Genomic DNA, 27,499 nt, shown 5'->3' on the forward strand with positions numbered 1-27,499 from the left:
TGAAATACTAATGTGAAACTACTCAGTGTAAAGGCAATTTTAGCCCCAGATTGTTACAGGAGCCTATTAAATTAGAATGTATTACTCTGCAACGTGTGGTTGGCTGTTCATCATGGCCCGATTTCATCTGCCTTATAAATGAGGTTTTTAATTTAGTAGCTGGACACTGAAAGAAAGCCTTACGCGTTTAGTAGTAATTATAGTTGGTAATGTGAACAATCGAAAACAAAAGAATCTGGTGCACTTTCAATGAAATTATTTTAATTCATTGAATTCGCTGAGAATTCCAGTCTTGACCATCTATTCCAGGAGCACGCAGTAGGTGGCACCTAAAAGCTCTTTGGAGGCGAGCAGGCGCCATTTAAGCAGGAGCATCTGCCACTGCAGCAGTCGGCACAGCTGAGAAGTCCGAGATTGAAGGGGGAAGAAGGAGGTGGAGCCGGAGGACTGTGGGGCGGCTGTGACCGCCCCGGGCCCGCCCGGGCTGGGCGGCGCAGGTGCGCGGGGGCGGGGGGCGCACGGGGGCGGGCACAGGTGCGCGGGGGCGCAGGGCGCGGGGCGCACGGGCGGGGGAGCAGCTGACAGCATCGTCACGGAGGCGCGAGGGAGCGCGCGCCCCGCCTGCCTGCGGGAGGAGCCCGCATCCTCACAGCCTGCGCTGCCCTGTCCTATGCGAGGCGAGCTCGGAAGAAGCTCTGAGCAGAGTTGTGTTCATCCTCAGGTAACCGATTTCTCTTCCTTTGCTGTGGCTTCGCTGCTTCTTCACTGGGGCACCGACGGCTTTGGCATCCTTGTTTGCCAACCCCTGAGAAGGGACGCTATCTGGGAGGGCGAGTCAGCAATATAAAGATTGGAGTTGGCGAGGGGGGAAAAAGCTGCATTTCTGTATCCTTGTCAGGGCGGGTGAGCATGTTGGTACACTTTTCTAAAACATGTCCTTAAAAAAAAAATCTGCATCTTACACATTATTTGGGATTCCTTCCAAAGCAGGAGTTCGTGTTTTAGAAAATTCTACAGTGCAGGTGTTTCTATTAATGTAGAAGTTAATTGAATGGATTTACGAAAGTCCTGAAAAGATGTGGTCCAAAGTGAGTCAAATGCGAGGCACGTTAGGGGCTGCTGTTTTGTTTCAGCGTGTTTTCCTACTAGACCGGAGCCCTTCGCGGGCTTGGCTGAGACTTGGCTAAATATTTTAATTCTCCTTTTAAAGAATGTGTTTCATGACGTTACAAGTGTTTTTTCCTGTTTCGTTGTTGTAAGAACAGAAGATGGGAAAGGCGCCGCATCCCATCTTTAGTTGTAAGATTGTGGTTCCCATTAAGATGACAATGACTGCTGACAGCTCCCAGGGTCTCCTGCAAAGCATTGCTGGCTTCTCGCCATGTGGGAACCTGCCTGAGTCTTCCGTCCTGAAAAATGCTGTTTTTCTCCTTTAAAACTCCTATTCACGTTCTATGGGGGTTTGGGAGACTTTTAAAGCTAGAAGCTCTGTGAATCATGTTACATTCATTGAATGGTGAAATACACCGTTGTGGTGGAATTGTTTCTTCCCACTGTGCAGTGACACAGCTTGCCTTCCTTAGGAATTTATTCTACATATTTGCCCACGTTGTTTTTTGAATGACCCCCTTCCGTGTGAGAAGCCAGTCTTAGCATAGGGGACTTTTTTGCTTTGAACTAAAAACTTACAAAAATATATATTCTATTTAAGGAAGATTTTCTAGATAACAGTAAAAGGCTGCAGCATTTTACATTCCAAATCAGTCCAAATGCGCTTCTTTTCCAGTGGCATTTGGATTCGAAGAGGTGGAGTGGGAGGGAGAGAAAAGAGGAGGATAAAATTAGAATAAATTTAACAAATTTGTGGGGGAATACTATTTTTTTGGTTGTTGCCTGAAATTGCAAATTGTCAAGAATGCTATCTCTGGAAATGCAGGAGATCCTATGGGCTGAGGTAAAGGAAAATCCATAGTTCATTTTATAGAAACAGAAGACACAAAGCAGGGAAGCATTTTCATCCCATTTAACACATGGCATTTAATTTGGTAATAGGGACCATGGTGCCTGGTGAACACAGGAAGGAAGGGGAGAGAGAGGTGATTGTCTCCACCATTGCACAGAATTGCTGCTCAGTTATCTCTGCAAGATGGCAAATATATGTGCATGGTTATTGCAGAAACCTCCAGAATCTTTTCTTGTTACAGCTTTAATAGAGTTGTTCCAAAGAAGAGACTCAGAAAACACCTGAATTGAATTCCAAGTTGTGGAAGTCCCTTTTCAGCTTGTGTCTAGCAAGCTAGCATTCTCAGCAGTCAGCAGTGCCATCTCACCATGAGAAGAACAGAGAAGACTTTATTCATTTCATGCTGTGCATCTCCTAGAAACCACACCTGATTTTATTAGAAATGTATTATTTCAGGAGTAAATACTGTCTCTAATCTAATACCTGCATATCTTATTGAAAAATTAAAACCTTTGAAAAATAACAGGATTCTTTTTATCAAAAAGAGAGTGTAGCTGTGATAAACACTTATGTTCATTTTTCTAATTTTGTGGCCATAGTTGATATATATTAGTATATTGCAAAATAACATTAATTTAGACAAAATCATTATTTTCCCCCAAGATAAAGGCAGTCAATTTTTGCAGTAGAGAATTTCTTTGTTACTAAGAGGAACATTTGACTGTCTGGGTGAGGAGGTTGCCTGCCAGCTGTTTTAAGTTAAAATGGGCTCAGTGCTGACCTGTAACATTCAGTTCAGATGACCATGGTGCCCCATTCCCGCTTATATGGTGAATCGAGTATATCGTCTGTCTTGTCTGTCTATCATCTGTTTATCATCCAGCTATCAATCATTTATTTATCTACTTGGTATGGATGTTTATAATGAACAGATGTCTTTTTAAAGGCAGAACTGATTTCTAGGACACTGGTTTTGGTTCTGATTTTTCTAGGAAAATAGCTGCTCTTAAAAGGGGAGGTGGTGATTGTCATGTCACAATTGCTAATGTTCTTTCACAAGTAAAATTGACGCATGCATGCACATTTAAGGATTAACGTAAAAATTATTTGATTTCAAATTATGTTTTAGTTTTTATTTTTATTATGTGGCTTGCAAGTCTGGCTTCCTTGACCAGGTAAGTACTTTTTAAAGTACTCGGAACAAATGCCGTCTCATCCTCTCCTCCTTTGCTCTTGTCACTAGCAAATTCAGGAAAGGAAGATTGCTGTAGCTCTCTCCTTAGTGCAGTTAAGTGTTTTCCCGTAAATCAGTACCGTCCAATAGAAATAAAGTGTTTGAGCCACATGCATAATTTAACGTGTCTTAGTAGTCACAATAGAAAAGTAAAAATAAACAGGTGAAATTAATTTTAATAATATATTTTCTTTAACCCAGTATATAAAAAAATGACCATTTCAAGATGTAGTCAATACAAAATACTAGCATTTTACATTTTTTTATGTTAAGTATTACAGAGCATCTCAATTCAGATTAGCCATGTTTCCAGAGGTCAATAGCCCATGTAGCTAGAGGCTGTTATATTGGCCAGCACAACTATAGAACGTTAACCTTTTGACAAAGCAATTTAAAAGCTGAAATATTAAATTAAACTGGTTACACACCATCAAAAATAAATATATAAATGATCTCAAATTGCTATAAGACCTGTGTCCTACCCTGCCCTGCGATTAAGTAGTTGTGCAGTCTTGAACCTATTTTTACTACTTTATCGGTAAAACAAGAGGATTGGGTCAAATACTTCCCCTGGTTTTATGAAAAATAACCAGTAGATGTGCATTCAACCTGCAGGCAACCTAGAGATCTACTGTAGCAGAAAAAAAGGGAGCAGACTTAGTGGTGGGCATTACCATTTTGCACCAAGTTTGCTTTGGTCCAGTCCCTGAGGCCCCATGCCTCATTGGAGATCATTCAATTTTCATATTTAAATTACTTTATTGGGCAAGTAGCAGCAAACCCATTGTAAAATCAATAGATAACTAGTGAGCTAGTATTTAGATCTTTTAATATTATCCTTCACTAGCATGCATATCTTTGTTCGTATCTATTTCAACACCATTAAATAAAGTTTGGTGAAATGTAATGCTTTATAATTGACTGATCCATGAGTACTGACTTCCTGAAACACAGAAATGAATACCTTAATGAAAAGATGTCAGTTTCTTCACCCAGTCTCTGGATAGCTTGTGTGATCAATGAGTGCTGGGTACCATTTCCATCGCATGGCTTTCTGCCCCGGAAATCATGACAGGACATTTAAAGAGAGCTTTTTTTTGTATGAAAGGAGTTTTTGCACCGTTTTTCTAAAACTAATTAATGTCTGGAAAGTGATGTTTTTCTGAGGAAATAAGAGAACAGAGGAACACTCCATTAGGCCTCGCTATAGTAATTTGTGTCTTTCTCTGTGTGTCTCTGTCTGTCTCTCTATGTGTCTTTCTCTCTCCTTCATCCCTCTTCCCCCAACACCCCTTAACTTCCGAAGCTGGGCTCCAGAAGAGTGCAGATAGTCATCAGCATTTAGACAGAGAAGGCTTTGCAGGGGTAACTTATGTCCTCTTTACATTCAGAGGTGTTTTATTGGAGCACCTCTGTGACTTCTGAATTTGGAGTTTATCTTCAGATGATGCTGAGCAAAGAGGAAAAATGATCAGTATCCAGGACTCTGCATCCAGAGCAAAGTCAGGAGTTAAAAATCCAGCTCAAAGGCATTTTCCTTTTGGTATAAACTTGAACTCATCTCCCCAACCCCACCACCCAGCTGCCACCCCGCTCCCCCCGCCACTTACATATTCACCCATAAGAGCAGTGGGTTATATCATTGCCTTCTTGAAATAGACCCCTGAGATTTAAAGAAAAGTGTTTGTGGAATAGTCCCCTACACTTAAAGAAGAATTGTGCTTCTCTTTTGAGGCCCCTTTGGGCTTCATTGGGTTCTTGACCACAGAGTAGTGGGAGGGCATCACAAAATGTAAAACTGACCTTACTGTTTTTGTGAGGTGTATGTAAGTGTACATCTGTGTAGGGTCTGTGTAAGCTCTATGCAAGGAAAAAAGAGCCTGGAAATGTTGAATGACAGAAATGACTGGGTGACCTAGATTTTGAAAAGAATCTAAATTTTCCAGGATATCGTGACAACCACATGTTTATATATTTTTGATTATTCCAAGTAGATTTACAGATGGCACTCTGGGCACTTCTTCTTTGTTCTGCCCTTCTTTTAAATGTTAATTTAAATTCCTCTAAGTATACCATCAATTTCAAGATGCAGAAATAAATCAGATTGTTGGAGCAACTATTTAAACATAAAGAATGAAAATGTAGATATAGCGAATGTTTAATGATCTCAGAGTAGGGAAGAATTTTCTAAGGATGATGCCAAACTGGGATTCTAAAGAGGAAAAGCTTGTTAAATTTGGCTTCACAGAAATTTTAAATTTCTGTCCAGGAAAAAGAAACAATATCGAAGGACAAATGGCAGCTGGGAATAAACATTTTCAACTTATTTAAGATGAGGTCTAATTTCCTTAATACAGTAGGTCTCAGATTTTGAACATTCAAATCACCTGATGGGATGGTTAAACCTAAGATTGCTGGGTTCAACCCAAGAGACTCTGATTCAGTGGGGCTATGGCAGTTGGAGCGTGGTCCCAGGTGAGGGGGACAATGCTGGTCTGCTGAGCACAGCTTGAGAATGACCGCCTTGAAATAGGACAGATACAATCGTTGCAAACTAATAGGAAACTGAGCAGAGCACAGGATCATGCAGGTCTCAAAGATACAAATTACTTTTAACATATGAAGAAATGCTCAGTCTCACACAAATTAAATAAATACAATTTAAACAGTCATGAGAAACAGCCTTCTTGTTACATTGGGGAGGATCCAAGAATTGATAATACATCCCCACTGGGCTATGCCAGGTGTGAGGAACTATCACTGTCACACACCATTAGGGGCAAATTGGTGGTAATTTTGGAGAGCAACTGGCAATCTCTACGAAATTTAAAATGCACATACACTTTGATCCAGTAGTTCCATTTATAGGAGGTTAGTCTACATGTAGACTCAAAAATGTGATGAGATAATTATATGTTTGTTGAGCAAAAAAAGCAGTCAGTGAGAAACTGGTTGATAAATGATGGACCATCTCAGGAGTTCTATGCAGCTGGTAAAAAGCACAGTATGGCTCCATATGTACTAATACGGATCTGCATGAACACTGGATACTACACTCGCATTTGTGTGTGCGTGTTTCTGTCACTAATGAGCTGTCAGTTGATATCTATCCCTCTTTGCCTACATACCATTTTGTTAACACCTGATACCACTAAACTCATAACACATACTAAATGTTTCAGTACAAACCCTCCTTTCCCATTTGATTTGTGCTCTTGACTATTTCTGGCGATTGAAACAGAGATCATGTTGCATAAAATGCCTCTGTGAGTTAATGTGAAAAAACGAGCCTGATCAAGTTAATGCATTGGAAATGGATATGACATATATATATATATATAATGTCATTTCCAAACATGACATATTGGCTTTTTTTTTTTTACACTGATAATTGTTTTATACTATTTTCATTATTACATGGACATTCTGAGAAGTTTCTCTCATGCGATTACCCAGCTCTGTCCTTTAGGACAATTCCAGGTTCCATTGAAGCTGTTCTGTTTCCATTATGGAAACACAAGCCAGGTTTGGGGCACAGGGATCTTGGTCTACAACCCTGAGATGGCCAGTGTGACCCAAACCTTAATTGCAGGGCTTGTACTAATTAGGAACTGTGAGTCTTTAACTCAGCATTGAAAGGCATGTGAGTTATAAACATTTTTGTATCATCTCATTGCCTTTTCCTAAGACCTGTGAAGACCAGCAAAATCAGAGTTCCTACTCTGACTACAGTCTCATGTGGCCTGGCCCTTCATTGGTCAGCCTTATCAGGAAACTTTTGCCCCGGCATTGGGACTACGTTAAAATACTGATTCAAATATCCATGGCATAAGTATAACCCATGTTTTCCTACAAGCAGGTGTTATATTAACCACCTGGTATCGTTCCTCAGAGTTCAGCTTTTGATGTGGACCTTTTATAAGGCATCTCTAACCTTTTTGATGAATCAGAAAACATCACAGTCATCCATTATTCGCTGCCTAACATCATTGTTACATTTTTTAAAATAAATACGAGATGTTCTGAAAATTGCTTGGCAATATTACACGTTAGTGTAAAAAAACTTCCTCCAACATTTCATAATCCAGAACTCCTTGTTCAGTTGTTTCTAATTTGGATTGGCCTAAATGTCATTGGGTTTGCTAAACCTGAGTTGAAATGCAGATTCTGCCACTTACTAGCTGTGCATCCGTGCACTGTTACTTTAACCACCTAAGTTCTCACTTCCCTTATCTGTGAAATGGGGCTGCTGATACCCAAATCAGAGACGTTTTAAAGATCAAGCTTGTCTGGGACCTCTCGACACTGGCTAGATGGTCAGGACTCCTGGGCTGTGTTGGTGGTTGCTATACTACCAGCATCTTAATGGTTCCTCTCTCTCACCATCTCAGATTTATTCTCCTTTACAACCTGGCATGAAGCCCATTGTCTCATAGTTGCACTTTGCTTCTGGATGGAATTCTGGCCTTTAGTTTTAGCTTTTCCTAATTTACCTAGTATGTACACTCTTCAATTCATCTAAAAATATTGACTTTTTTCTTTACATCTTTGTCTTTAAGCCAGACCTACAGGACTCCCTATTTTGTATCTGGTTAAATCCATGTTCCCTCCTTCACCAGCACTGTTTTCCTCTGGTCTTTGACTGAGCTCATCTCCCCTCAGGCAGTCCTGACTCTGTAACTGAACTCACAGTTTTGAGTATGCAAGAATATCCCTGCTTGATAATTTTGTCATTCTGGTCTTGAGCTATTTATCTATGTAATGACTCCAGGGGTCCTGGCCTTGAAGCCTGCCAAGGGCTGGTGGTACTACGGCCTGTCTGATGTTGTCTGTCATTGGATTCTAGACACATCAGGAGCTATAGCCTTTTACAGCGAATTTTACTGACCTGCCTAGTAACCAGAGAACAAACACAAGTATGTATTAATGGTTCCCAATTCCCGACTGTACGCCCTTGCCTTTTCTCATTCCATCAGCTTCGGAACTCCTGGATATTCTACACTCACCAAGGGCATTGCCCTCTGGTTTAGTCTTCTCACTCACCTTATGTTCAAATGTCATCCGAGTGACTTCAGTATTTTCCCTCCACCCCTCTTAAGCTCCACACCCACAGTCACAGGGGGTCTCATCAGTGCTGGAGGCTCTCCCACTTCTACAGAGAATCTTCTCTCTGACCACAGCAATCTGATTCTGCAGCATCCTTGCTCAACTTCTCCTTGAGCCTCTCCCAGAACTTACACTTTATCTTGCTAATATATTCAGTTACCTTCCCATTAACATTTAGACATGTTCATGTCTCTATATTTAATCAAAACTAGGTACCACTCAGCCACCAATTCACAACCAGTCTCAGGAAATATTTCTAAGCTGCCTGTATCAATGTCTGCATCTCATGATCACTCCTCAACCTATGGCAATCTAGCTTCCGCCCAGGGTGCTTTCGGAGCATCTCTTGCTAGTGTCACCAGTGACCTTCATTGCTTCTCAACCAGCAGGTGCTTTCGTGTTCTCACTGTACTTTACGTCTTCCTACCAGTTTACATGGTCAAGCCCTCTTCTTTTTTGAAGTCCTCCCTTTCACTGGCTTCCACAAAATGCCCTTCAGTGCAGCTGCTTTTGTTTCTACTATTTGTTCACTCCTTCTCTTAATTCTTTGCAGATCTACTGCCTTTTCAAACAGTACAGTTTGGAGTCTCCTGAGGCTATCTCTAAGTCCTGTTGTTTTTTTCTCTGTTCTTACAAGCCATCAGATCTATAGACTTGGCTTCAATCCCTACCTCAGCACAGATGACTCCCACCTGCGCATTCCAGCCCCCGATGCTAGAGCTGCCCTAAATGCATTTCCACTTGCCCACTTGATGTGAGCCCTCGACTGTCCCAAAGACACTTGGTGCTCTGTCTGCTGAAAATCAAGCTCATGATTTTCCCCTAAATCCTGGCCTTTGATCTTATCCCATCTCTCCAGTTCCACCAATTGGAAACCTTAGGAGTTTTCCTTGACATCTTATTCTCTCTTACTCCACGTCTTAACTCTTTCCTCCACCAGCCATCACTCTTTGCTGATGATGTCACTTTAACTGTTTTTTGTCTTTCCTGCTATCACTCTAGTTTAAACTGTCTGTTTTGGGCCCTTTTTATTTTATTTTATTTTATTTTATTTTATTTTATTTTATTTTATTCATCCACTTTAAAAAAATTTTTATTGGAGTATAGTTGATTTACAATGTTGTGTTAGTTTCAGGTGTACAGCAAAGTGAATCAGTTATACAGACACATATATCCAGTCTTTTTTTTTTTTTAGATTCTTTTCCCATATAGGCCATTACAGAGTATTGAGTAGAGTTCCCTGTACTATACAGCAGGTTCTTATTAATTATCTATTTAATGTATAGTAGTGTGTGTATGTCAATCCCAGTGGGCCCAATTTATTATAATAGATTTGTTGTCCTCTTTATACTGTAAAGCCAGACCCCTTCAATGGCTGTGGGTTGCCCTCTGAAAGCCCATATGATCTTGGCCATGCCTCCCTTCTACTAGCCTCACCTCATATCACTTTCCTCTTGCTGACAGTGATGTTCATGCCACCCTCCTTCGAGTGTTTGGAGGGCTCTCTCTCCACAGGGCCCTCACATGGTCTTGGTCTGGCTTTGTTAATACACTCCTGTAGCAGAGGGCCGTGGACAAGACCTCTCCAGTGGCAGAACTGCCCTGCCATTGACATAGTGGTATGGTCCACACTAGTCCTCTGTCATTGTAGCCTGGAAGCCACGTCTGAGATTCCGTCCAGCCCACCACCAAAGCAGGGGTAACTACCGCAGGTGCATGCCAGGTAGAGATGAAGCCCAAGGTCTCTGCTCACGTTGTTCTCGCCTGAGGCGCATTGCTTGGCCTGGCCTTCCCAGTTTGTTCATTAGAAGTAAAGTGCAGATTCATTCACACACTGAACGGATTCTTATTGTGCACTCTTTATGGGACAGGCAGTGTTCAAGCACTGGGGAGACAGCAGTGAATGAAACAGATAAAACCCCTCATGGAGCGTATAATGTAGTGGAAATAAACACAGTTTTAAAAAGGCAAATTGCAAAGCGTGTCAGAAAGGGATATGTGCTATGGAAAAAAATAAAGCAGGAAGAGGCTAAAGACTGCCAGGGTTGAGGCTAGAACTGTAAATTCAGATGAGGTGGTCAGGGGAATTCTCACTGAGGAAGTGACATGTGAACATAGGTGTGTGGGAGGTGATGGGGGAAGAGTGCTCCAGGTAGAGGGAACAGCCAGTGCAAAGGCCCTGAGGCAGGAGCATGGCAGGCATGTCCAAGTAGCAACAAGGAGACAAATGTGGCTGGAATGAAGTGAGCTGGGGGGGCAAAATAGTAGGAAGTGAGAGTACGGGTGGGGGCAGAGCCCTTCACCTGTTACTCTCAGGGAGACAGGGCAGCCAGTGGGTTTTAAGCACAGGAACGACGTAATCTGGTGTCTGGGTGGGGAGCTGATTGGAGTGGCTCAAGGCCTGAAGCAATGACCACTTAGGATGCTGTGGCAGTGATCCAAGTAAGAGGTGACGGTTGCTTCGAGAGCGTGAGGGCAGTGGGGAAGATGATTTGTGGCTAAGTCTGGGCATGTTTTGAAGATACTGCTGACACACTTTGCTGATGGGATGGACATGACGTACAAGAGAACAAGAGGGATTCAGGAGGGCTCCAAGGGTTTTGGCCTGGACAGCTGGAGAGAGAATGTGGGTACTGATTGAGCTGAAGAAAATTGTAAGCAGTTTAGGGTGATATAGGGGTTTCAGTTTTGCACATATTATATTTGGGATGTCCCCAAAGCATCAGAGTAGAGATGTTCAGGAGGGAGAGAGACTTACGACTCTGCAGTTTAAGAAAGAAGCCTGGCCTGTGGGTATGCAGTTAGTTGGACATTGTTGGCATGTGGATGACATCTAAAGATGTGAAACCCGATGACACTGATGAGAGGGTGATCATAGCGGGGGGTGGGGGGAGGTAGCAAGGATGGAGGTGTGAGGTGGTCTTACTGGCTTGTTAATTAGGAGTGATGACACTGACCCACCTCCCCTGCCACCACCCTTGCCCCAGCTGGACCTCCTGACTGTCTGCTGCCCCTCAGAGTCCTCAAGGAGGTCTTGGCACAGCGTGAGTCAGACCTATCACTTCTCTGCTCAAAACCCTCCATGGCCTCCTGTCCTTCTCACAGTAAAAGCTGCCTCTACACCACCCCCCATCCCCTGCCATTACCTTGCTGGCCTCATCTACCTTCCTCCCTCCCTCCATTCTAGAATCCTCCCTGTTCCTAGAACATGTCACGCTAGCATCTTTGCTTATACCTGCTGTTCTTTCTGCCAGGGAAGTTCCTCTCCCATGTATTCAGAATTCACACCATCACTGCTGTCAAATCTTTGCTCCAATAGCAGCTGGCCAGGGAGCCCTTCTCTGGCTTCTGGCCACCTCTGATGTCCACTGTACCTCCTCAAAATGTAACTGAAAGATACTGCATTGATGTGTTTTGATCAAATGCACTCACACCCATGGAAACTCTTCATTTGAAAGACTTTTAAGATAATAAAATAATGATTTTCAAGTTTTTAATTGTGCAGATAAGAGAGCTTTTAAGGGAAACATTTGCATTGCTTTTGGTAAAATCATGTATAAAAATGCCTCCACCATTACATCTCTTTTCAAAATGCTCTCTCCATAGGACAGTTGTTTTTCCAAAGCAGGTACTGATCCCTCCCTCATGTTTTAAAATGTCATCTTTCTATTACAGGGATGGAGAAGGGTGCTTATTTTTGGAAAATACCTGCTGTGTGGCATACTACTAACAGCCACCTGCCACCCAGAAAATGGTTATGAATGTAGAACAATTGCTTTTTGTATAATAGAAAAACACATGACTTGCCTTTTAGTTCTGCAACACTTATATTTTCTTTGCGGCAAGATGACTAGTGAACCATCATGTAGTAGAAAATATTTTAATGGTGGTTCCTTATCTTCTTATAAAGTATTATGAGGAATCTACTACATCGTAAAGGTCTTATTTCTATATATTAAAAAATAAAATATCCAGGGCTTCCCTGGTGGCACAGTGGTTGAGAATCTGCCTGCCAATGCAGGGGACACGGGTTCGAGCCCTGGTCTGGGAAGATCCCACATGCCACGGAGCAACTAGGCCCGTGAGCTACAATTACTGAGCCTGCGTGTCTGGAGCCTGTGCTCGGCAACAAGAGAGGCTGCAATAGTGAGAGGCCTGCGCACCGCGATGAAGAGTGGCCCCCGCTTGCCGCAACTAGAGAAAGCCCTCGCACAGAAACGAAAACCCAACACAGCCAAAAATAAAAATAAATAAATAAATTATTTTTAAAAATAAATAAATAAATAAAATAAATAAAATAAAATATCCAAATGCATGATATCCAGAAGCTCCTGCCTACTTTTGGCTTCAGCTTCTTTGCTGCAAGAACTGATTGATGAACAGTGCAATAAATTCATTCACCTCTGGTTCTGTCTATATAATGTCACCACAGATCCTCGTGTAATTTTTTATTTCACTTGACATTGCCAACCTATGAGTGGTTACTCTTACGTAGATTTTTCAAAACTTGATTTTGTTACTTTAAAGAGTTCATTGATCTTTTCTGGTACAATTTTCCTTGGTCAGCTCACAAAAATGTATTTCAACAGCAGATAATCAACATGCGCTGAAGTGTTTCTGATGTGTCCGGCATTGGGTTGGATAAAATAATGTGCTGGTGGGTGAATTCCATGGGGTCCCTGCCTTAATGGCACTGATATTGGGGGGAGAGGGAGAGAGAAAACACAAATAAATAAATACCAAGAGAGAAAAAACAAATAAGTAAATACCGAGAGAAGAATAAGTATCTTATTATTGAAAGAGAATCATTCCAACAAATAATAGATGTGCTGAAGTGTGTTTGAAATATTTCTGCTTTGCTCTGTTTAGTAAATATCTCCCCTGTGAAACTTCTAATATTGGTTCTTTACACCTTCAGCATTGTTTTCTAACTATCTTCATACAGGACTCTGAGAAAGGCATGCATTTTAGTTTGTCATCATGCATTTTGGTGTATTATTTTGTATATTTTATTATGGCAGAAAAATAACTATTTTTCCAATGACTTGTGGCATTTTGCCTTTCAATGTTAATAAGAAGAAGATTCTAAGCATTTGAAAAAATCAAGTTTAGTTAAATTTTGTAACATACTGGATTAAGTATAATGTGTTAAACTTTGCTAAAAAAGTATAGAGATTTGTTCTACAGTGGTGCAACCCAATAGATAAACAATGTGAGCCACATATGTAATTGTGTATTTTGTAGTAATCACATCTAAAAAAATACACAACTGAAGTAAATTTAAATCATATGTTTTATTTTACCCAATGTATATGAAATATCATTTTAACTTGTAATCAATATCAAACTTATGAATGAGATATTTAACATTCTTTTTTATACTAAGTGTTCAAAATCCAGTGTGGGCATCTCAATTCAGTCTAGCTGAGTTTCAAGTGGCTACAATACTGGACAATTCAGTCCTGTGGGCTTAGTTTTAAACGCAGTGGCTAAGAGTGATGTGTCACAGTACCATTGATACAGTATAAAATTAGGGCCTGGAAGTAGGTGTAAAATTTAATTGGTCTTCTAAAGAAATTAGACTTTTTAGCCTGGTCAGATTGGATTAGATCCTTATTGCTATTACTGTGTAATGTGGATGACACAGGAGAAGGGCTGTCTGCTCTGCCAGTGCTGCTAAGAGCGTGGTTTTTAATTCATAGTTTTGTTTTTGCTAAAAATATTTTACTTACGGTCATGTATTTTCAATGTAGTAAAATATACATAACATAAAATTTACCATTTCAATTGTACGATTCAGGGGCATTAAGTACATTCACATTGTCGTACCACCATCCATCTCCAGAACTTTTCATCTTGCAAAACTGAAACTCTGCACCCATTAAACAATTAATCCCCATTCTCCCCTCCCCCCAGCCCCTGGTAAACCACCATTCTACTTTCAGTCTCTATGAACTTGACTACTCTAGGGGTATTTCATGGAAGTGGAATCATATGTTATTTGTTCTTCTGTGACTGGCTTATTTCACTTAGCATAATGTTCTCATGGTTCATCCATGTTGTAGCATGTGCCAGAATTTTCTTCCCTTTTAGGCTGAATAATATTCATTTGTGTGTATATACTATATTTTGTTTATTCATCTGTTGATGGACGTTTAGGTTGCTTTGGCTGTTGTGAATAATGCTGCTAGGAGCATGGGTATATAAATATCTCTTCACTTGTTTCAGTTGTATATCTATATAGCAATTATATATCTGTTTTAACTATGTTGAGTATATACCCACAAGAGGATTGCTGGATCCTATGGTAATTCTTTGTTAAAGTTTTCCCACAGTGTATGCACTGGTTTAGATTCCTAGTCAAATTGCACAAGGATTCTAATTTCTCCACATCTTCCCTAACATTGTTATTTTCTGTTTGTTTTTTGTTTTGATTTTTGGTAGTAGCCATTCTGGTGGGTGTGAGGTGATATCTAATTGTGGTTTTGATCTGCTTTTCCCTGATAACTAGTGATGCTAAGCATCTTTTCATGTGCTTATTGGCCATTTGTATATTTTCTTTGGAGAATATCTATTCAAGTTCTTTATCCATTTTTTAATTGGTTTTTCTTTTTACTATTCAGTTGTAAGTGTTCTCTATATATTCTGGATATGAGATTCTTATCAGGTATATGATACACTTTCTCCCATTGTGTAGGTTCTCTTTTAACTTTCCTGACACTGTCCTTTGTTGCACAAAAGTTTCTAATTTTATCAAGTCCAATTTATCTATTCATAACAAATCGCAAGGGGCGCCAAATAGCCAAAACAATATTGACAAAGAACAAAGCTCAGGCTTCATACTTACAGATTTCAAAACTTATTATAAAGGTACTGTAGACAAAATTGTGTGGTACTGGCATAGGAAGAGACATATAGACCAATGGAATAAATTTGAGTCCAGAAATAAGCCTAATTTACATTTACAGTTAATTGAGTTTTGATAAGGAGATCAAGACCATCCAATGGAGAAAGAATTGTCTCTTTAACAAATAGTGCTGGGACACTGGATGTCCACAGGTAAATGAATGAAGTTGGATCCCCTCACACCATATTCAAAAATTAACTCAAAATGGATCAATGGCCAAAATATACAAACTAAAACCATAAAACTCTTAGAAGAAAATGTAGAGGTACATCTTCATGATGACAATGGATTCTTAGATATAACGCCAAAAGCATGAGTAGCAAACTAGTTCATGATTGTGTGAAGGAATCTTTTTTATCCACTTGCCAATTTTGTAAACTTTCATTTGGCTAAAACTAGAAATCTACCTAACCAAGTACACGTACATAGAATCATGTTCCAGTAGGTTGACAGTGAAGGAAGGGCCCCAGGCTGCACACAGCAGCACCTTAAGCCATCACCCCTGGCTTTGAACACTGTCTTCTCCTTGCTGGCAGAGTTTCCATCCTCCAGTTGTCTTCATCTTTTGGCGTTTATTTCACAACATGGTTATCATGCTGCATTGGGCAAACTTGGTAACTGATCCTTTGACTAGGACAATACTCTTTTTAATCCACATAGTTTACCTTTTTACTTCCCTTACCCACATAGAAAAGAAATAAGCAGAAAATGGCCCAAACATAGGCTCCTGGCAGTCTGAAAAATGTCACTAAGTGCATTTTATTTGGCTGTTTGGGCTTCTTGGCTGTCATATTTTCCCCAAATGGAATTGTTTTAGACAAACATCAGTGAACTGTATTTCTGTGCCTAAACTGTGGGCTTATTTGCCTCTCAGTAATGAAACTCTTAAAGAATAATTTATTCTACCCCTTCCATTCCAAGAAATGTTACAACTTCTCTATTTCATTGTTGCAGATATTACTAGTCTTGTGATGAGTGCCTAAGTATTCCCCCCCTGTATGGGATGGGGGCTCCATTATCTGGGTGCAGATGTGTCACCTGCTTTAGCACCTGCACTAATATTGCTAGGGTGGGTGTCTCCATAACACTATGAAACAAGATTCCTGAAAAAAGGATTCTGCTTCTTTGGAGAAGGATGAGCCATGGATATTTAACTCTTCTTTATGATCAGGCAGGCATTTCCCACTAATAAATCTCTCATTTTTTATGTTCAGCTAAGAAGGTACATGAAATGAATCCTTAATTAAATTGAGATTCTAAAAATATGTCAAAGTACACCCTCTTACCTAGAGAATGTATGTTCTATTAAAAATTGTTAATTTCTTTTTAAGTTATACTTATTTATGTTGTAGTATCATCAATAGTCCTTATTTTTACTTAAATGACCCATTTGCCTTTTATTAGTAGTAATTTTAAATATAGGCTCTCAAGTACCAACTTTAAATATGGAATTTGCTTGAAGGTAAAAAAGTTTAAATGTTGTAATGAAGACAAATCTACTTGAGGAGAAAGCATTGTGGAAAACCAAGGCAAAAATGGAGCAGCTATAGCCTGTATAAACTTCAGGAAATGCAGGTGCCCTTGATCTCAGACTGTTGATGGGACTTTTTGGCAGGATAGTATACTAAATTGTCCGGCTTTTCCAAAGGCTGACAGCTGAATTCTTGTAATCTATGATTTTTCTCTGGTTTCAACTGTTTTTTTTCCTGCATTTGTCATTGATTTTTTTTTTTTTATTGAAGTATTTAGTTGATTTACAATGTTGTGCCAATCTCTGCTGTACAGCAAAGTGAATCAGTTATACACATATATTCTTTTTTTACTATTCTTTTCTGTTATGATTTATCCCAGGAGATTGGATATAAGACCCTGTGCTATACAGTAGCACCTTGTTGTTTCAATTATTTGTTTTTTGAAGCAGGCTTAATTCAGGGTATAATGCAGATAAAGATGGTGGTTTTACCTGAGATGCTGCTGCTTCTTTCTTCTTCTTTTTTTATTTTTAATCTCATGCACATGAATCTAATGTCTTCCAAAGGATACTTGAATAGGCAACTTTTGTGACTCAGGAAATCAAAGTCCATTTTCCCTACAATCCTAGGTGGGCCTAGGATAAGCCTCTGATAATTCTGCACCCAATTACAATGTGGAAGAGGTTTCCCCACACATCCAACGATTCTCCAGACACCAGCTGGATGTCCTTCCATTTGACTCAATTCTGGCACTATCACCCAGAGATAGCATCAGCCTCCAAAGGTTGAGGGCTCACCTACAAGACTGCTCCCTGCTTCAGACGCCAATCGCCAAGTCTAGGTTGTTACCAACTAGCTGTAAATCAGAGGTTCCTGCTAGCCCCTCCTTAGGTTTGATTTATCTACTAGAGTGGCTCACAGAACTCAGGAAAACATTTTACTGACTAGATTACTGGTTTATGATAAAAGGATACAACTCAGGAACAGCCAGATGAAAGAGGTGTATAGGGAAGGTATGGGGAAAGGACACGGAGCTTCCATGCCCTCTCTAGGTGCACCATTCTCCCCATGGCTCCATGTGTTCACCAACCTGGAAGCTCCCCTAATCCTGTCCTTTTGAGTTTTTGTGGAGGCTTCATTACACAGGTATGATTGATTAAATCATTGGCCATTGGCTACTGATTCAACCTCCAGGCTCTCTCCTCCCCTTCTCTTCCCAGGAGGTGGGAGGTGGGGCTGAAAGTTGGTTAGTTATCCTGGCAACCAAACCCTAGTCTTTAAGTACTTTGCCAAAGTCACCTTATTAACCTCAACCCAGGTGATGGAAAGGGGCTTGTTATGAATAACAAGACACTCATATTACACCTTTATGGTTCTGAAGTGTTTTTAGGCGCTAAGGACCAGAGGCCAAATATTCTAACAAAAGATGCGCCCACTGCTCTTACCACTCATGAAATTCCAAGAGTTTTGGGAGCTGTGAGCCAGGAACCATAGACAAAGACAAAATATATATGAGAAATACATGTTGGTCATCTGAATGACCAAATATATACTTCTTATAAATCAAAATATTGCACCTCTAACCTGATTTTCAGTATTTAAAATGTCTCATTTTGAATCTTTATTATAAGATACACATTTTTATATTTTATGATACTTTGGGATGGATAGTTTACTGCCTTTCCTTGATACTTTCCCTCATTTGTCTGTTTATGTATACGCTTTTTAGAAGTGTAAGGGACTGTAGAGACAGTTTAGTCCAAACAAGTTCAAGAAAAGGAAAGTAGAAGGGTATATGTAAAGTCATTCCAGACAGCCTTCCTATATAGGGGCTAGACTGTTGGTGAACAGATCTGTGCATCAAGAGAATGCACTCTAGCTGCCTTTCCCAGCCAATATGATTCTTCTTTAAATCAGTGGGCTACAAGAGACCAACAGACATATGGTGAAGCCAACCATATGAAAGAGAAGGAACACAATGAAGAAATGGAACCAGAAGTATCTCAGATAAGAACAGCAGCAATAAATCTCAATTAGCATTCTTATTGAAATTCTGCATCATATCACCTTTCCTGTGATAGCAGAGTGCTTCTATGAAAAAGAAAAAAATAAGAGTACAAGAAAGTTTATTGACAACATAAGGAAAAGATTTTGAGAAATCAAGAACAGGTATACTTGGTCCATCCTGTAATACAAGTTTCAGAAAGAGGAAAAAGATATAGGGATTGGGATGATGTCATTTTAAAAAGAAAAAGAAAAATTTCCCAAGCTGCAGAAAGGGTTAGGTTTTTAACCATCTACTTCACCCCCCCTGCCCCCCCAAAAAAAAAACCATAGTTAAAAAGCAGTTCTAGATATATCCTAGTGAAATGTCATGACTCCCAGAATGAAGAGAATATCCTAACCCTGCCAAAGAGAAGGGAAAAATACAACTTTGCTACAAAGGAAAGAGTATCCTACTGGCTTTGGATTTCATGTCAGTAACCATGGATGATAAAATTAAATAATTTTTAAAATCTGAAGAAAAAAGAATTTGAACTTAGTTTGGCTGCAGAATTCTATCAGTCAAGTGAGGGCATGAGCTCAGAAATTTTAACATCATCTAAAAGAATTTATCAGTAATGTTTATACCAAAGCATAAAATGAGTCCAAGGAAGGTGATAAATTGAAATACAAAAGTTGTATTACTTAAGCAAAAAACAAACAAAAAAGCTAGAAAAAGTAAGACCCCAGTGTTGCTAACACAGAAAATTATGCAATCAGCAAAGTTTAATGAAAATGACCTTTCCCTCTCAGTGAGTCCAGTCCTGTCTACTTCTGCAATGAAAAATCTTTACAAAGTCCTTTTAATGCTGTTTATTGATAGGGTTTAGAAACAACCTGCAGAAGAACCACAGAAGACAATTTAAATTTTGAAACAAATTGCAAATATTATATCTGGAAAACATAAATACTGATATGTACTTTAAAAACAGAGTATACCTAACAAAATTAGGCAATGGAGGAAGGTAATAGTGCTAATTTCATAGAGAGAGATGTTCCAAAGTCAGTAAGTCAAGACATTAAGATCTATTATTCAAGCAATGAATGCATTATTTAAAATTTAACCGTGAACACCAGGAAACAACTGAGTTTCCATTCTTAACAGTGGTTATTTCTGGAAAGAGAGACTAGGGCTGCCGAAGGAAGGGGTCTGGGTGTGGATAAAAGAGTATTTTACAATTTTGTTTATTCTTTTTTTAACCAAGTACATGCATTATATCATTTTAAAAAAAATTATTTGTTTTTAAAGTTTTTAAGCTGAACAGCAGGGTTGGTCTGGGAAGGTTTAATCGGGGCTTCCTCTGCCATCACCTACCCTTCCTTCTCTCCCTGAAGACCAACCTGCTGTGTGTGCATCCTGAATCCCAGTGGTTCCTGTTTTTTTCCAGATTTGCTCCATCAGATATCCATCAGCAGACCCATACAGATACTCTTTCCCACCCGTCTAACCCTTACCTTAACCTTTGCCAATTGTCCCTTCTCCTTTCCTTAATTGCCAAATTTCCTTAAAGAGAAATCTACACTTCTTGTCTTTGTAGCCATCTCATCTCGTCACTCTCATACCCATTGCAGAATGACTTGTACTCCCCAACACCACTTAACTGAAACTTTGCCAGTCTTCCTTTACTTCTGTGCGGCTGAGCCACACTGACTCCATTTTGTCAGCTCCATCTTAGTTCTGCAATCCTACCCCTTCTCTTCTCTGCATGACTGAGCTTTTGCCTAACTCACAAAGAATACATCCAAGCCAGATAAGTTTCCTATCAACTTCTACCCTTGCCTTCATCTGATATGAAACCTGGAAGAGTGCCTTTGCTGGCACAGATGTTCATGAGACCCCGGCTGGGGAGGAAAAAATCCCGGTTCCTGACAGGTACAGACGTGCTTCTCACTTGGTAGTCAGATTCTATATTTCACTTTGGCCCCTTTAAATTCCCCTGTACCCCTTTCAGCAGGGTGGAGTGCAGCTGTGAATGCTTCTGGATTGCTGTCTGCCTGATCCAACCCGTATGTAAGTTCACTTCAATAAACTTCATAATTCTACTTTATGGAGTTGCCTGCTTCATTTTTCAGTCTTGAAGTTCCTTCTCAGTTTGGGGAATATTATTCAATATCCCTATCTTTGAACAACTTCCTACTCTCCAGAATCAAAGCCTTACTTTCTAGGTCTATCATACTTGAACTCTAACAATAGTATTCCTTTAACTGGGGTCTGAGAATGAATCCTATTAGATTTCCCAATTTTTAAATTTTTTTAAAAATTTGTGATTTTATTTCCATGATAATTTTAAAAGAATAAAATCATTCAGAATAGTCTGTATAACCACCTTATAACAGTGTAGTGTTAACACCTTTGTAACCACCACCCATGTGAAAATATGCACATTTCTAGCACCCAACAGGCTGCCTAGCACATCTCAACTGTCAGATTCAACCAGGTTGTTGCATGTATTATTCTTTGTATTGTTCTTTGTGTTGCTTTTTCTTATGGTATGAATAAATTAATTCAATGTATTGCTTTTTATAGTATGAATATTCCATTCTTTGCTTATAATTTCTACTGTGAAGATGTGTGTTGTTTCCATCATCTGGCTATTAGGAATAAAGCCAAGCCTGTTAACGTTTAGCACGTTATTTCTCCCACCGAATCAGTTCCAGAATCAGTAGACAATGTCATCACATACAGTGGAATGCTGCCCTATACAATGTCTTTTTTAAAACTACAGCTTTATTGAGATATAATTCACCCAATTAAAGTATAGTAGTAGTTTTTAGTATATTCACAGGGTCGTGCAGTCATTACCACAGTCAGTTTTAGAACATTTCATCACTCAAAAGGAAACTCTGTCCAGTCACTTCCCATTTCTCCCCAATGCCCACATCACCCCATCCCTAGGCAATCACAAATATCCTTTCTCTGTCTATAAATCTGCAATTCTGCATGTTTCATATGAATGGAATCATACGATATGTGTGGTCTTTTGTTACTGGCTTCTTTCACTTAGCATCATATTTTGAAGGCTCATCCATGCTATAGCACGTATCAGTACTTCATATCTATTTATTCTTGAATAATATTTCATTGTATGGATCTACCACATTTTACTTATCCCTTCATTAGTTGGTGAACATTTGGGTTTTTTCCACTTTTTGGCTATTATGAATAATGTTGCTATGAATATTCACATACAATTTTTTGTGTGGCTATGTTTTCATTTCCCATGGGTATAGAATTATGGAAAACACTGGGTCTTAAGGTAATTCTGTTTAAGCTTTTGAGGAAGTGACAGAATGTTTTCCGAAGCAGCTGTACCACTTTACATTGAAACCAGCAATGCACAGGGGTTCCAATTTCTCTACAACATTGCCAACATTTGTTATTTTCTGTTTTTTTTTTTTTAATTTGTGATTTTGTTAAAGTCTTCCAAGTGGCTGTGAAGTGGTATTTCATTGTGGTTTGATTTGCACTTCCCTAATAATTAGTAATAGTAATGTTGAATATCTTTTCAAGTGCTTATTGTCCATTGGTATAGCTTCTTTAGAGAAATGTCTATTCAAGTGCTTTGTTCATTTTTAGTTTTTTGGGTTTTCCTTGCTGTTATTGAATGGCAGGAGTTTATTATATGTTCTGGAATTAATCACTTGTCAGATATATGATTTATAGAAATTTTCTCCCTTTCTCTGGGTTGCCTATTACTTTCTTGAAATCAAATTTACCTATTTTTAATCTTGTTCATGCTTTTGATATCACATCTAAGAAACCATTGTCAAATCAAAGATCACAAATTTATGTCTGTATTTTCTTTTAAGAGTTTTATAGTTTTTGGTCTTACATTTAGGTCTTTGATCCACTTTGAGTTAATTTTTGTGGATGGTATAAGGGAGGGATCCAATTTCATTCCTTTGTATGTGAATATCAGTTGTCCAGCATCATTTGTTGAAAAGACTATTCTTTCTCTATTGAATTTTCTTGACATCCTTGTCAAAAATAAGTTGACTGTAAAAGTCAGAGTTTATTTCTCGACTCTGAAGTTTTTCATTCATATATTTGTCTATCCTGTGCCAATATCACACTGTCTTGATTATTGTAGCTTTGTAGTGAGTTTGAAATCATGAAGTATGTGTCCTCCAACTTTGTTCTTTTTTATTTTTCAGTCAACATTGGTTTGACTATTCTGGGTCTCTTGAATTTTCCTGTGAATATTGGGATCAGCTTGTCAATTTCTGTAAAGTAGTCAGTTGGGATTTTCTTAGGGATTGCATTGAATGTGTAGGTGATTCAGGGACTATTGCTATCTTAACAAAATTAAGTCCTCTGATACATAAACTTGGGTGTCTTTCCACTAATGAAGGTCTTCAATTTCTTTCAACAATATTTTGTAACTTTCAGAGTATACATTTTGTACTTCTTTGTTAAGGTTATTCCTAAGTATCTTTTTCTTTTTCATGATATTGTAAATGGAATTAGTTTCTTAATTTTAGATTGTTCATTGCAAGTGTGTAGAAATACAATTAATTTTTAAATGGGTATTGTATTCTGAAAACTTGTTGAACTATTTTATTAGTTCTAATAGTTTTTAGTGGAGTCCCTAGGATATTCTATCTACAAAGTTATGCCACCTGCAATATAGTTTTGTTTCATTCTTTTCCAATCTGGATGGCTTTTATTTCATTTTCTTGCCTAATTCTCCTGGTTAAAACCTCCAGTAAAATGTTGAATAGAAGCTGTAAGAGTGGAAACTCTTTTTCCTGATCCTAGGGAGAAAGCATTCAATCTTTTACCATTAAGTATTGTGTTAGTTTGGTATTTTTCATTATACGCCCATTATCTGGTTGAGGAAGTTCCCTTTTATTGCTGATTTAAGTGTTTTTGTTTTAACATAATGGAGTGCTGAATTTTGTCAATTTTTTGTATCTACTGAGGTATCATGGTTTTTGTCTTTTATTGATATAGTGTGTTATGTTATATACATGTTATATATATATATATATGTATATATATGAAACCAACTTTGCATTGCTGGCATAAATTCTACTTGGTTATGATGTGTAATCTTTCTGTATATTGATGGATTCAATTTGCTAGTATTTTGTTGATTTTTATATCTATATTCATAAGAGAAACGGGTCTGTAGTTTTCTCATGACATCTTTGTCTGGTGTTGGTATCAGGGTAATATTGGATTCAGAAAGTTTAAGAAGTGTTTTCTCCTATTAAGTTTTTTGGAAGACTGTGAAGAATTGGTATTAATTCTTCTTTAAATGTTTGCTGGAATTCACCAGTGAAGCCATCTGGACCTGGGCATTTTCTTTTTAGATAGTTTTTTGATTACTATCCAATTAATAGTTCTATTCAGATTTTTGATTTCTTCTTGTGTCAGCTTGAGTAGTTTCCATCTGTTTCATCTGAGGAATCTAACTTGTTGGCTTACAGTTGGTCATGCCCTTGTAGTCTTTATTTCTGCAAGATCAGTAATGTTTCCTCTTTCATTCCTGATTTTAATTATTTGAGTCTTCTCACTGTTTTGTTTGTTCAGTCTAGTGCAAAAATTAATTTTGTTGATATTTTCAAAAAACCAGATTTTGGTTCTATTAATTTTTTCTGTTGGTTTTCTATTCTTTATTACTTTCCACTGTAATCTAATCTTTCATTTTTCTTCCTTTGGGTTCAGTTTGTTCTTTTTTAAAAAAAAATTGTAACCATTTAAAACATCAAAGTATAGTTAATTTACAATGTCGTGTTAGTTTCAGGTGTCCAGCAAAGAGAATCAGTTATACATACATACATATATATGTATGTATATATATACATATAGATGCTTCTTCAGTTTTTTGCAAGGTTAGGGATTCCAAAGTGTGCACAAGAACAGCTGAGTATTAAATTGAGCAAATTTGCAGGCAGATGTACATGGTGAACTCAGAAAGAAATCAGGAGATGAGATGCCACAGTCCTGGGCTTTGATCTGATCTGTCTGCCAGTAGACATTAGCTGCACATACCCATTTCCTTTCATGGATAATTATATTTAATTTTTACTGGTCTCTGAAAATGACTTTGAGCAATGCCTTTTATTACTGTCCCTTGGTTACTCTAAGATTAGAAAAGTGAAAGTCAGCCCAATGTTGCCTGGAGAAAATGGGTTCCATGCTTCACATTACCGTATTACTGTCTACTTTGATTTAAAAATGTTGGCTGTTTCTTGATTCTCTACTTTTTTGCATGTCATATGTCCTTTCTTACCAAAGAAGGAACAGGATGAAAGATGTTTGATAATGTATATGTCAGGAAAGGGGTGATGTTTGTGATGAAGGGAAACCCCATTCTACTCCATTTTAATGACCATTAATAGTGGTTTATATCACTATCTTAGTAACACTTGACTTCTTATAATTCTTAAAAATAGAGCACCCATAATCATTTTAAATTTGATTAATAAAAGGACCTTCCAAGCTTCTTAGTTAACTGTCAACTCCTACTGCTAAATGAGAGTCCACACCATGGCCTGAGTAGTGCCCAGGACCTTGTGACCAGCTGTCTGTCCAGCAACCTGTGGGACAGCAGCCTGTGGGACAGAGATACTGCAGTTTGCATCCCTGCCTCACCTCTCACTGGCTGTGTGAAGTTGGGGACATTACATTCCCCTATTCCTTCTGTGTTCCCTCATTTCACAACAGGGATAATAACACCAGTTCTGCAGGCTGGTGAGGATTTCATGAGTTAATATAAACACTGAGTAAAAATTGCATTCTCCTCGCCTTTAACCCCCTCCTTGTACTTTAAAAAAATTACATATTATGACCAGTGTATTGAGTGTTCACAGTACTTCAGGTTAAATAGTAAAGATCTGCTGTGATTGTGATTGTGTGTGTGTGTGTGTGTGTGTGTGTGTGTGTGTTGGGGCTTGGTTAATTTCCATCTCCCCATTACCTTTCCTGGATTCTGCTTCCCTTGGGCTGACTTGTCATCTTTTCCCTGGGCACAGGGTGATGTGAGAGCAAAGCTGCTCAGAACCATGGTCCAATAAGGAGAAATAGACTGGCTCCAGTTAGCCACTCAGTAGATCAACAGCCCTATTGAAAACTGGGGATTAGCTATAATTATTGGATTTAGAATTATAGAATTATAAAATGAAATTTGAATTGTTCTTGTGTTGGGAAAGTGAAAGCAAACTGTACCATTTCAATTTTGTTTTAAACTATCAAGAGAGGGTAAAGCAACCTTTTCCTAGATTTTTCTTTTACTAATTCTCTCAAACATCTGGTTCCTTTGCTAGGTGCTTCCTGGTTGATCATTGGAGCCCTCAAGCAACATGCCAGAGCAGAGCAACGATTACCGGGTGGCCGTGTTCGGCGCAGGTGGTGTTGGCAAGAGCTCTCTGGTCTTGCGGTTTGTGAAAGGTACATTCCGGGAGAGCTACATCCCCACTGTGGAAGACACCTACCGGCAGGTCATCAGCTGTGACAAGAGCATCTGCACCCTGCAGATCACGGACACCACGGGCAGCCACCAGTTCCCTGCCATGCAGCGGCTGTCCATCTCCAAAGGGCATGCCTTCATTCTGGTCTACTCCATCACCAGCCGGCAGTCCTTGGAGGAGCTCAAACCCATCTATGAACAAATCTGTGAGATCAAAGGGGATGTGGAGAGCATCCCCATCATGCTGGTGGGGAACAAGTGTGACGAGAGCCCGAACCGCGAGGTGGAGAGCAACGAGGCCGAGGCGCTGGCCCGCAAGTGGAAGTGCGCCTTCATGGAGACCTCGGCTAAGCTCAACCACAACGTGAAGGAGCTCTTCCAGGAGCTGCTCAACCTGGAGAAGCGCAGGACCGTGAGCCTCCAGATCGACGGGAAAAAGAGCAAGCAGCAGAAGAGGAAAGAAAAGCTCAAGGGCAAGTGCGTGATCATGTGAACTCCCTCCTGTGGGAGCAGCAATTGTGTGTCTCCCTCTCCTTCCCTCCCCCTCCACGTGAAACCCACAGTCGTCAGGGTAGCATGTCAGATGCCCACGTGTTAAATATTGCATTTTGACCGAGATGTGCGCTGTTGTCCTCAGAGGGCATTTTACACCACCACCAATAAGCACCCCCTCTCCAGAATCAGGGAATCTGACAAATGCTTAAAATGAAAACTAACATGCTCAGCATCGCAGGGAACCAAGTGTGGTGCCAGCCATTTCTGGAGGCATCGTTCGCCATCAGGAGGCGTGAGGGCTTGTGCCCTCGGAAGCAGCGTGTGCCGATAGGGGGAAGTACCATCTGCATGCATGTGAGAGCATGTTAACCCAGAGCTGCAGACACCACCCCCAGACCAGGCATCCCCTCTGCTCAGAAGCCAGTGACAACCCTTGGGGAGGTGAGGGGTGGGAGGAGGTGAGAAGACCAAGCCAAAGTTGTTCGGTTCCATGGTTCTTTTACTGAATTAAAAATAACACAGCCTCTCTACCTGCCAGAGGATGTTTACTGTCAGTTCCCAGCTGACCTGTGAGCCTTGCCACTCTGAGGGGAGGTCCTCACCTCACTAAGTCTAGTTATTAGCAGGTATCGTTTTAGCCTTTTAGGGTATTTCTTTTCACATACAACGATGAATTCACTAAGAGTGTGCCACTCTGTCAGAAATTCTTCAATTTCCGTTTAAAATGTTTGTGTAAGGATATTGTGACAATACTAAAACATTGCAATAACGCTCATGTGTGTTATATTTTGAGAGTTTTAGAAATGTGAAGTTTCCTTCCTTTGACCCATGAGGGGTATAACTCTTCCAGCCCTCAGATTTTAA

General features: G+C 39.5%; 1 protein-coding gene across 1 annotated transcript; it reads left to right on the forward strand.

Annotated features, from left to right (window-relative positions):
* The first annotated feature begins 575 nt into the window (after positions 1 to 575).
* On the forward strand, positions 576 to 27,499 carry DIRAS2 (DIRAS family GTPase 2). The gene is made up of 2 exons (XM_061199379.1): positions 576 to 721; positions 25,998 to 27,499. Exon 2 carries the CDS (start codon positions 26,034 to 26,036, stop codon positions 26,631 to 26,633), a length of 600 nt encoding a protein of 199 aa, XP_061055362.1. The 5' UTR covers positions 576 to 721; positions 25,998 to 26,033; the 3' UTR covers positions 26,634 to 27,499.

Source organism: Eubalaena glacialis, chromosome 9 (assembly GCF_028564815.1).
Source record: "Eubalaena glacialis isolate mEubGla1 chromosome 9, mEubGla1.1.hap2.+ XY, whole genome shotgun sequence".
NCBI lineage: Eukaryota > Metazoa > Chordata > Mammalia > Artiodactyla > Balaenidae > Eubalaena > Eubalaena glacialis.